The sequence below is a fragment of the Perissodus microlepis genome, chromosome 4 (genome assembly GCF_051167445.1).
Source record: "Perissodus microlepis isolate ML-2025 ecotype Zambia chromosome 4, ASM5116744v1, whole genome shotgun sequence".
In the NCBI taxonomy this organism is placed as follows: Eukaryota; Metazoa; Chordata; class Actinopteri; order Cichliformes; family Cichlidae; genus Perissodus; species Perissodus microlepis.
The window spans coordinates 10,838,883-10,850,093 of NC_140464.1; the positions used below are offsets into that span (position 1 = coordinate 10,838,883).

Below are 11,211 nucleotides of genomic sequence, written 5' to 3' on the forward strand. Positions count from 1 at the left end.
GTTCAAACACTTTCTTATTCTAAGTACGGTTTCACTCATGTGTTTAGATGCTCGGGCGGATTTATTTCGCAAAATCACAGCAAATGCAAGACATTTTTATTGCGTGTAATATAACGTATGAACTACAACCTTCTGTGCAATACTTAGAATTTTGCTTGTGCAAACCAGAAAGTGAGGCAACTGTTAACTTCTTCTAAACAACTCTGCATTTCCCTCCACGGGCGTAGTCTTTCTGCGCCTGACGAAAGAAAACGAAAGGAAGAAGCGCACGAGTGTACGCACATTTAGAAAAAGCTGTTCAGGTGGATCTGCTTCGTTTTTAGTTTCCTTCTGAGAGTTTTGTACGCTTGGTAAAAACACTATGTTTTTCTTCATCTTTATTGCGTGGATAGGTAAGTGTATTTTTTTCTTTGCGCTCTTTACTTTGTTAAAGTTACCAAATTAGTTTCAGAACGGAACCCATCTTTCGGATGAAGCGCGTTGTTTCTTTTACATCAACTCCGTTTTTAGGGTCTGAGCACTCAAAGTGCAAAGGTCCCGTTGGAATTGTTCCGTTTATTATCATTTTTTTTTGGTATATATGCATGATGAGTCCCACAAACAACAAACTTTTAAATTTACATTGCGCACACGTGTCAGCAGCTGTGAGCATTATATGTAGGCCTGTTTTCGAAAAGTAGTCTACCTCCTATGTCCTTTTCCTAAACACTTAAAGATGGTAATTCACAGTGACTTAGGAAAAAAAAGAGTTGTAGGCTGAGAATCTGGACTACCTGACAGTCGTCTCCCAAACCCGAATTTATAGTCCCGCACGTGTCGGTCTGCGTACGGATTTCCGTTACGTCTGCGATGGAGAGGTCGGCACGACACACATAGATAGAAAATATCATGTACAGATATATTATGAATATATTCACTTTTTAAATTATTAATATTGAAGCTTTTTTTTTCTTTTTGATCAGGTTGGCGCAGTTGTTATTGGGCTAGCAGCATGTGGCAATTAAAAATCACAGTTTAGGTATTTGGAGTGACTAGTGGTTAAAGTATCCGTTCATTTTACTTGGATCCTGATTTTAATCCTTAAATCAACTTATTTCCTTACCACGTTAATTACACCTTTCCCTTTCTCATGCGGTCAAGTGAGCCCTCACTTGCGAAGGTAGCCGTCCTGTCACTACAAGGGCAAGCTAATATTAGCTGCACAGTGAACATGTGTCAGATTTTCCTACATCTATTTTTTTTTCTCTCTCTCATCTTTTCAGCTCCACATTTTCGCCACTGTTTCCGCACTAAACACTGCTCCACACGTTGCGCAAGTGCAAAGCAAAAGTATTGGAGGGCTAGCTCTGGGTATGTCTAGGAGATTTGATTGGGCAATACAGTTGGCCCATCGGCGCAAAAGTGCGTCGGCCCAACATGAAAATGCCCGGTATGCCAGTTCACCAGTCCATCTCTGGAAGAGAAATCTTTGTGCACTCAAAGATTTCTTTTCAACTCAGACAGCTCTGTATAGCCGGAACTGACTCTTGTGACAGCAGGTGTCGCAACAAAGCTATCAGAAATACGCTGTTAAATTCTCTACTCAGTTAAAAGGAATTATATTCTGACAGCGTTTGCAATAGAGGATGTTAAGGTGACACGAAGTTGTGGTCAGAAGTTTCATTCGTATGGTGACACATCTGAATAACTTGTATTTATGTACAATTTCTTGAACTGGTGATCTTGGAATCGGCAATTGTTTGAAAATGTCTCATTAAGCTTCTAGAGTGGCCTTCCCAAAGTCCAAAGAACATCTAGTGAACCCACTACAACCTGAATAAGACTTGTAAAGCTACTACTCTTGTTAGTATTTGTCAGAGATTTTCTATAGAGAGTGCCCATTGAAACTGAAGTAAATTCAGTTATTCAATTATTAGCGGTAACCTCACCCAGTTTAGTGGGTGGGTGGGAGATCTCAAACTGAAACAAATCTTGAAGAGTCTGCAACAGTGATCCCAGATAATGTTAGTTATATAATTTAGTGTGGCTTTATTCATCACTTTGGACATTGAGTATCCTCCTCAAGGCTTTTCCAACTGTAAATTTTGCTGCTCCAGGTCTGTTAGCCACGGTTCACAGTGAAACATTACCAGCATATGCACATTTGATAGTATTTTTCTTTACTATTTGATGATACGCCTAACTTAAGCTTTCCTGTATCGTTTTAGGAAAGCCTGTGAGCACTTCCTGTCCGTTAGAAATAAGCCCTCCTAGTGTTGTGGTAAGGTTTGGAGACTCCTTATCAGCAAACTGCACCTCACTATCTAACCAGACCGATGGAATGGGATGGGAGTCTCCATATGGAGGAGTGGACCTTACCCAGGGTGTCACTTCTCTTCTCTTAAGAATGGATTCTGTGCCAGTGTGGGAGATAGGACCAATATGTTATGTGAATTCCCGTGATGGTGATCAGTGTACAAAAGTGTTACCGGTCACTGTTTATAGTGAGTAGCCTTAACTTTGTCTCGCACTTTTCAAGTATGTCATTAGTACTTAATAACTGGGTAAAATTAATTCATTTGATTTTTTTTTTTATTTCAGAAATGCCAGACAGTGTGTCTCTGAAGAATTTAAGTGCAGTGGTGGAAGGCCAACAGTTTGCCATACAGTGTGACATTGTTAATGTTGCACCAGCAAGAAATCTCTCTGTGCTTTGGCACAAAGGAAATAAGATATTGCCTTCTCAGATATTTAATGAGTCCATTCTATCTAATGTCAGTAAGTCATCTGTCCTCACTCTGACTGCTCATAGAGATGATGATGGAGCTGAGATCTGGTGTGAAGCAAAACTAAACCTGTGGCCAGAGGAACAAGGTCCTCCTCCAGTGCGTTCAGAGGCGCATATTCTGACTGTACTCTGTGAGTTTTTAAAATGATCTTAATGTAATCAAAAAAAAATTTCTCTTTGTATTTTCATTTTCAAGTTTTTCTGTGTGCAATTTGATTTCACATATGCCCTCAGACCCACCAACCTTTATCAGCGCTTCAAATGAGACTCTGGACTTGCCAGCTGGTAAAAACATTTTAAGTTGCAATGCAACAGGAAACCCTTTGCCATCATACCACTGGCAATTCCCACAAGCAGCACAAGAGACGTACAAGGATCAGGATGTGAATTATCCTATTTTGACTGGACCATTTGAGTTTCCAGGGGTCTATACTTGCACCGCCTCAAACTCCCAGGGTACTGTGACTAAATACTTCACAGTCAACAAACCTCCAGGTAAGTTCTCATCAGTTAATTCAGTACATTTCCCATCTTGTTATATTTTATCATCTATGATTTTTTTATTCTTCTTTAGGTATTGGTCCCGGGGCCATTGCTGCGATTGCAATTGCTGCAATTGTTATTATTGCTATTATCTGTACTTTGGGAGTGATTCATCGCAACAGATAAGAGAGAATGTATTTTCAAAGCCAAAAAATTTGCTCTGTGCCATGTTTGAATCCTCAGTTTTTTAGCTACATTCTTAAATGTATTAAAAACATGACTGGTAAAGCTCAAATAGCATGTTTTGTTTTAGCAATTTGTATCCATACATTTTTTTATGGAAACATGATTGTACTTATCAACTGTGACATCTGTATTTTTTTCTTCTTTCAATGTTTTAGTGTTTTACTTTTTTGACACCATTATAATTAGTTAATAAGGCCTATCTTTTCAAATGCAGCCTTCATTTGTCAAGCTCACTGTGATTCACTGTGTAGTGCTAATATAAAGAAAAGTTGGGACAAAAATTGCATCAACATAAACCTTTCAAGTATTTGACCGCTTAAAATCCCTATCAGTATTAGTATGTCCTCACTAATGCACGCTACAGTTTTTAGGTATAATCTCCTGAAAACAAGATTAGTAACTTTTTGCAGCATTGCTCACTTGCCACATGTTGTCTTTTCTCAATTTATTTTTGATCTGAAATCCAGTTTTACAAGTGTGCACACATTAAATTAAAAATAAAGTTGATAAGTGTCATGATGGTCATTATCTCTGTCTAATCGTTTAGGTCTTGTAAAGCCAGCTAACACTTTTGCCAATTATGATTTTGTGATGAGCTTCTTTCCTCTTTTCTATTTACGTCTACAAATCAAGAAAATCAATGTAGTGTTTGTCTAATGTCGAAGACATAAAGGTTTAAATCAGGATAAAAGCCTAGACAGAAAATGCATTAAAGAAAAGAAATAATGACAAAGACATTTACAACTACTCTCTTTATTACGGTAACAGCCATATTTTACCATGACAATAAAATATGGAATCTTCCTGGGATTTACACTGAATTCCTCAGTTGTTTGACGGTCTGCAAAGAGAGTGAAATTTAGTCAGCAACAAGATTATACAACATTATGACAAGTACATTGACAAAACTGACAGACTGATCTTACTTGGCCCATTCAACATTGAGAATAAGATGATCATATCCAAATCCTGACACTCCTGCGATGGCTCTTGCTGCATCCTCCCGACGGTGGAAACTGATAAAGGCAAATCCCTGTTGGAAACAGGATGAGATTACTGAACCATGCTCAGTTTCAGTTCAATGTCAACAGTTTAAAAAGGGAGAAGAAAACACACCCACACTCAGCAGCTGATACTTAAAAAAAAATAATACAAAAACGACAATAATAAAGTCAACCACTCAATTTTCACTTTCACTGGAACACTTGACGGACAACATGTTTGTGTATTTTCTTAATAACAGAAAACTAAACACTGTAGTCAATTTACCAGCTACACCGTCTTGGAAAGAGGTTTGTTAAGAAATCGTTGCTGAAACTTTATTAAATCAAATGTTCGCTTTATAACTGACCTTCGACTGTCCGGTGTTCTTGTCCTTGGCCAAATAGATCCTTGAGATTGAGCCAAATGGTCTGAAGAGCTCCTGCAGGTCTGTCTCACGGGTGTCCTCAGACAGGTTGGTGACACGAATGGTAGCATTGTCATCAGCTGTCAAAAACAAACAGTGTTTCTATTGAACAATACTTGAGGCTGTGCAGGCATTATCAACCATAATACCACTACCATTACACCATCCACTGGTTTCTAAAGATCTGTTTTGAAGCCCTGAAGTTTAGCATTTCCACTGGATGCAATTTGGGAGGCTGGGTGTGACTGTAACACTGCAAGCTCAGTGTAATGTCTTTTGACTGACAACTCATTAGCCATTGAGCATGCAATTTCATCTTCCTTTTTGAAACATAGCATTACCAAGACTTGCAAAAAAGTAAAAAAATTCAGTATGACTCAAAATAAGCGAGAGCCCATAAACTAAGGAAGCCTTTCCCACTAAACTTCTATAGGACTGGAAGTCTTTTTGAAACCCTGCATTTCTATCGCCATCTGGTGGCAACACAATTGAAAGCCACCAGATGACTGCATTGTTGCACTGGCTTCATTTTTCTGACCTGGAAGTTACATCCATGTTTTATAATGCCTATGGCAATTTCTCAAAGAATAACGGGTGTGAATAGTATAAGCAGACAATGTGCACTGACCTCTGCGGTTAGGCTGCATGGACTCCCCTCTTCTGGTACCTCCATCCCTCAGGCTCGGAGGAACATATTTCCCGGTCTTGCTCTGTGCAGGCTGCGCAGGCTCTGGCTCCGCTGGTGAAAGGAAAAGCATGCAACATTAGTCATGATAACTTTAGGAACACCAAACCACAACAGAACATCTGACAGCAAAAATTTGACTATATGAATGGTATGTTCATGATACCTGAACCAGCAGGCTTCTCCTTGTCTCCAGTAGAAAGCCCGAGCTGTTCAGCCAGCTCCTTCTGCATTGGGCCCAGGGTGTCCTTGTACGGACAGCGTGTAGTCCAGTGATCACCTTTGCAAATACGACAAGACACGATCTTCTGTCCTTTCAGTTTGTTCATCGGATCTTCATCCTGGTCTTGGGCATTTAAGTCCTACAAAATGAAAAAGATATATCAAGTAAAGATGCAAAGCTACACCATAGTTAACTTTTTTTTATTATTAGAACAGTAAACAAAAGCAGCAACACAAAAAAGCAAGACTCACCTCTTTGCTGGAGATGAAAGTCATGAAGACATCATCACTGACGGTAGTGGTGGCAACATTAGGACCTGGTGCATCATACTCAGAGTTACCAAATTTCTTCCAGTTCTGAAATGAGTGCAGGATAATGTTTGACACAGAGTTTACTATTTTGTTCATGGATAAAGTTGAAAAAGGTTTACTTTTATTTAATTTAAAGACAGACCTTTCTTCTGGCAACAGCTTTTGAGGCTTTCCTTGTCTCAATCTTAAAGGTTCGCACAATCTAGAGGACAAACAAACAAAATCAACAACAAATAAATCAATATTAATATTAATTAATAATATTACAAACAAGTTCCTTTGTATACAGCAAGTGCAAATATTTATGAAGGTTTTGTTAAAAGGACTGGTTCTCATTTAGCAGTCATCTACTCTATTCAGGCTTTATGCAACATGTCTCATTCACCAATTAACACAAGCATTTTTTTCTACTTTTCTTTCTATCTAAGATTAACACTTCAATGAAAGCATCGGGTTCAGTGTCTTGCCCAAGCATAGTTTGACATGCAGAGTGGAGCAGCAAGGAACCGAACAACCAACCTTCCAGTTAGTAGATGACCTGCTTTACCGGAGCCACCCTGAACTAATGCGCCTCTAATAAAATGTATGCAAATCTTGAAAAATGCAGTCTACTCAAAGCTTTCAGGTGAAACTATGACCTCTAGAGGGCATCTGGTATCAATAACAGAAATACTAAAAACCATTTAGTGACTACATCTGTGTCTTTGCTGTATAACGTGTCAATTGAGAAGTTTTTAAATTTAGAATCTAGTAGATGGAAAACAAGAATGGGTTTTACTCTGTATCTATGTTTTAAATGTGCCTGTAATTTCTTTTTAACATATATTACTCATAGCTTATGAAGTTCTAATGCTTACAACCCGTTATGTGCCACAGGGTTTCAGAGGTTGGAGCCCAGGGTTGACCATAGACACCACAGACTAAAGCCTGATAACCTTACACAATCGATGATAAACCTTATCATACTCAGTTACAGAACTGCAGTTATATCAGTAACAACCGTTTTTCCTGCACTTTTTTGTGCAGCCATTTTTCTCATGCTCCTCCAGAGCCCTGTTTTAGACTGCAATTACTACATGGGGGATACCAATGCTTAACAACGGATCACTGAGTGGGAGAAAAAACTACTTGTCCTACAGCACTACAGATAGTATCTATATCACCTTAACAAAAGTAATGCAATCACTGCATCCATTCTTATAACTCAATTGGTCTACAAATGCAATGATAGATGCATTTTTAACCATAAAAATATAATCAAGATAAGACTTTGTATAATGAGTCTTGTAAAAACGACATAAACGTTTTATTACCTTGTACTTCTTTCCATCATCGTCTATTTTATATTCCGTGACAGTTTTAATATTTCCTTTGATGGTCTCCTTGGGGGATGGCAGTGTGCCTGTGAAGAAAACGTTCAGTTTAGTCCTTGAAACTGCTAGAAAAACGATTGTTTTTCACGCCCCGTTTCTGAAGAGCTTCGTTTCCCTCGTATTCAATCAAACTCTCAATGAAAGCACCATCAAGGCTCATCTTTTGATCAAATATCCAGTTCTGAATTGGATTTCACACTCGGGTGTTCTTATTTGCAATAAGACACTTATTGACTTTTGATTACCTGTGGCGCTGAAATCCTACTTCTAACACAGCTGTGTTGCTAGCGTAGTCTGCTAGCTGATAGCTGCACTCATGTTAGTACTGAGAGACCCTGCTTACGTCACTGTTACAGGCCTCAGCATATATCGGTAACTCTTTTCATCAATAAATCGTCCATCCATGTCAGTCACACGAATATATCACTCCAGCTTTTGCATAATTAGACAACCCAAATGTCTCAGGTAAACACATTTTAGCTCTACGTTTACGCCTAACAACCACGTGGAAGTGGAAACCGCCTAGCCGGCCTCCTCCTTGAGTCACTGGACTACAGCAGATGTGTTAGCATTAGCTAAAGCTGATAATAGGCTCTTTACCTTCATCTCCTTCCTCCTCAACTTGATCAGCCCAGCTGGGCTTGGAGCTGAAAGACAGATGCGAAAATGCAACGTTATTTTGAGCTCAATAAAGACTTCACAGTATGAAATGAAACGAACAGAACTTACTCGTCGTATTCAATCGACGGCATCCTCACTGCTAGCTTCACTTTAGGACCGGAGCAGTATGAGTCGAGCGGCGTCGCTACCGTATGCACTTCCTACCACTTCACAATAAAAGTATAGTGTAATCCCTTTTTTTTGTTTCAAAATAAGAGTGCAGAACTCCTTGTCTAAAACCCAAACAAAATTAAACATCGGGGTTGATAATAATCTGGAAAACTTTACACAAATGTAAAATTAAGTTTTTAACAGAAAGCAATATCTGAGATCTTAGGGGTTTAAAAACAAACAAACAAACAAACAAAGACACGAACATGCAATTTACATGAACATGAAATTTAATTTAAAAAGTTTTTTTAAGAGCAACAATAACAACGATTTTTATTTTTCAATTCGACCAACTACCTTTTTAAAGGGACTTCTACTACACAAAACTAGATTAGTGAAAATTAAATAATATTCTGGATTCTTTCAAACCTTCCTCACATGTTTGATAGTGGAAAAGAAGCACATTCAAGAGCAAATTTTGGGGCATTAGAAAACCTTTATTTCTAGCAGTATTTTGCAAAGCACTGTTGGTCTGCATTCAAGTCAAGGAACATAAGGTATTTCTGGAGATTGCACCTTTACAAATCCTTTGGACAGAGGTTGCACCACTGCAGCCTGTCTCACTCAAGTGGTAGATGTCTGTAGATGATGGTCGGTCAACTTTAGAAGCTGGCATGTTGACTTGTAGTAAAGCATTTTAAAAGAAGTTGGTTTCTTGTCGAATTGGGTGCAGTCTCTCCTGCAGACAACCGAAAATTCTGAGATGCATAGGTCAAAGAAATGTTAGATCTGCTCAAGGGCCAGATGCATATCTCAGGTCCTGTGTCAGGACTGATCATTTGCCATACACAGCTTGATTTTTTTCAGACCCATCACTTCTTCTTTTGTTCTGCACTTGTTCAGTTTCCTTAGATTTTTTGAAGGACACACTGCACTTGACTAATATCCCGTTAGGAATCATGTTGTTGATGCAAAAAATATTGTATTTATCTTTGGAAATTTTCATAGATTCAACTAAAGTACTTTGAATAAGTTAAAATATTTTTCTGACAAGCTGCTAGCAACAAAAAATTAAAAGATACATTTAAAAATTGGTTCTTTGCTATGTTGTCTGTTATTTGTAGACACAACTCGGGTTCATCTTTTGCCATAGAGGACTTTGTTAATGCTTGAATGATTCATATGTCAGTATAAAATGGTTAAACAAACAAACAAACAAACACAAAAACAAAACGTTTTTCAGGTGATGTGATCAGATGCAAGGACTGGACTGAAAATTTGTGAAACCATAGAGAACTATTGCTCAGGAGCACTTAAAAATATAAGAAAGGCTGGCTCCTTGCAAACAAAATGAAAAGAAATAACTGATTCAGTATAATTTTTATTGCTGAACTAGGCCAACAGGAAATTAACCAAAAGAAAGATAATGAAAGTGTTTTAGATGCACAACAAAGGAAGAAGGCTTCAAAAAAAGAAACTGTTTGAAAAGTCATAATAGAGATATTAACACTTCGAAATAAGATAGCTACAAGAAAGCCAAGCAAGTGCTATATGCATTGCATTGCATGTGTTAGACTGTACACAAAAACCACAACAAGAGCAACAGCTCATCACCCCCCGATGTTGTCTTCTGAGCTTTTTCCACAACACGCTACTCTCATACTGTCAAACACAGCCATGTAAAGGACCGGATGGATACACATGTTCACAGTTGCCAGTCCCTTTGACACTTGGTACATATTATAGATCCAACAGACAGTGTTGTCCGGATGCAACAATCTTAGATGCAAGTGATAAATCTGAAAGAAATGATAAGGCACGAAAGAAATGGCATACAGCACAAGCACTGATGCGACTAACAGGGCGACTTTGCGTTTCTCAAGAGGGGTTATGTTGACATTCTTCCAAACTACCCAAATCACCACACAGTAAGAAGTGAAAGTAACCAGGAAGGGAAACAGACACCCAAACATAGAGAGGAAAAATTTGTAAACGTAGTGAGGGTGTTCAGTCTCGTTGCAGAAGGACACGCACTGAATTTTGTTATTAGACCCATCTGAGCAAACAGATGCAAATTTCAACACCGGACTGGAAATGACTCCAACGATGACCCATATGATTATACTGGTGACCTTGGCATGGCCAGGCGTTATATAGGAGCGGGTGAAAAATGGACAAGCGAGGGCCACGCATCGATTCACGCTTATCGCCATGATGAAGAAGATGCTCACATATAAGTTGCATGTGAAAAGAAACTTTTCCAGCTTGCACACAGCGTCGCCGAACATCCAGTGCTTGTCCTTTGAGTAGTAGACGATCAACAAAGGCAGGGTGAGGACGTACAGCAGGTCGCTGATGGCCAAGTTGCATGACAGAACAACACCGGTGTGCCAGTTTCTTCTCTCTTTGACGACCAGCAGCCACAGGGCGAACAGATTCCCAGCCAGAGCCACGACAAACTCAACTCCATACACCACAGGCAGGGCGCCTGTTTGAAACTTCTCACATTTAGAGAAGTTAGACAGCATGCTTTTAATTTGCTTTTAGGTACACTGTTAGAACTGTCCAAGCCCTGCAAATCAAAGCATATTAATGCATTAAATTTCATTATCTAATAAAACAACAATTATTCTTTGTAGAAAAATAAGTTATTGAAGCTATTTATAGAAACCGCTTTTCACTATCTAAAAGTGTTACAGCTAAAACATAGATTACATTTAGTAATGAATACTTTTTTTCTCTTACCGAAAGGGTGACGAATAGTGAGTTATGACTTGAAAGTTAATTCCTGCGTGACAGATAGGAAAAATATGAAACGCTTCTCAAGTACCATTCTTATCTCTGTCAGTGATAGAAGTGAGCGAGAAGCGGAACGCACGCATGAGCATAGAAGCAACTTCCTCATACCCTTTGTCTTTATTTCACAACTAGAAGAAGGAAAAGC

The 11,211-nt window shown here is 38.7% G+C and overlaps 3 protein-coding genes across 3 annotated transcripts; 1 reads left to right on the forward strand and 2 right to left on the reverse strand.

Moving 5' to 3' along the window:
* Positions 1-232: 232 nt before the first annotated feature.
* On the forward strand, positions 233-4,181 carry LOC146388364 (intercellular adhesion molecule 1-like). The gene is made up of 5 exons (XM_084925642.1): positions 233-392; positions 2,208-2,483; positions 2,581-2,898; positions 3,002-3,262; positions 3,342-4,181. The coding sequence occupies exons 1-5, from the start codon at positions 362-364 to the stop codon at positions 3,434-3,436; spliced, it is 981 nt and encodes a 326-aa protein (XP_084781768.1). The 5' UTR covers positions 233-361; the 3' UTR covers positions 3,437-4,181.
* A 52-nt stretch (positions 4,182-4,233) lies between these two features.
* On the reverse strand, positions 4,234-8,323 carry eif3g (eukaryotic translation initiation factor 3, subunit G). Its single transcript, XM_084925646.1, has 10 exons — positions 8,226-8,323; positions 8,097-8,143; positions 7,437-7,525; positions 6,266-6,325; positions 6,064-6,168; positions 5,756-5,951; positions 5,533-5,643; positions 4,848-4,984; positions 4,423-4,529; positions 4,234-4,337 (listed from the first exon to the last, which is right to left on the reverse strand). The coding sequence occupies exons 1-10, from the start codon at positions 8,246-8,248 to the stop codon at positions 4,322-4,324; spliced, it is 891 nt and encodes a 296-aa protein (XP_084781772.1). The 5' UTR covers positions 8,249-8,323; the 3' UTR covers positions 4,234-4,321.
* Positions 8,324-8,599: 276 nt separating this feature from the next.
* Positions 8,600-11,120, reverse strand: p2ry11 (purinergic receptor P2Y11). The gene is made up of 2 exons (XM_084925645.1): positions 11,013-11,120; positions 8,600-10,839 (listed from the first exon to the last, which is right to left on the reverse strand). The coding sequence occupies exon 2, from the start codon at positions 10,793-10,795 to the stop codon at positions 9,878-9,880; it is 918 nt and encodes a 305-aa protein (XP_084781771.1). The 5' UTR covers positions 10,796-10,839; positions 11,013-11,120; the 3' UTR covers positions 8,600-9,877.
* Between the last annotated feature and the right edge of the window lie 91 nt (positions 11,121-11,211).

Bases quoted from the DNA above. Each gene is read 5' to 3' on its own strand.
- LOC146388364 (XM_084925642.1), top strand. From the start codon at position 362: ATGTTTTTCTTCATCTTTATTGCGTGGATAG. The intron at 2,484-2,580 runs GTGAGTAGCCTT...TTTTTATTTCAG, and splicing joins GTTACCGGTCACTGTTTATA to AAATGCCAGACAGTGTGTCT. The intron at 3,263-3,341 runs GTAAGTTCTCAT...ATTCTTCTTTAG, and splicing joins CACAGTCAACAAACCTCCAG to GTATTGGTCCCGGGGCCATT.
- eif3g (XM_084925646.1), bottom strand. From the start codon at position 8,248: ATGCCGTCGATTGAATACGACGA. The intron at 5,952-6,063 runs GTGAGTCTTGCT...TTCATTTTGTAG, and splicing joins CTTTCATCTCCAGCAAAGAG to GACTTAAATGCCCAAGACCA. The intron at 4,530-4,847 runs GTCAGTTATAAA...TGTTTCCAACAG, and splicing joins AGAACACCGGACAGTCGAAG to GGATTTGCCTTTATCAGTTT.
- p2ry11 (XM_084925645.1), bottom strand. From the start codon at position 10,795: ATGCTGTCTAACTTCTCTAAATGTGAGAAGTTTCAAACAGGCGCCCTG.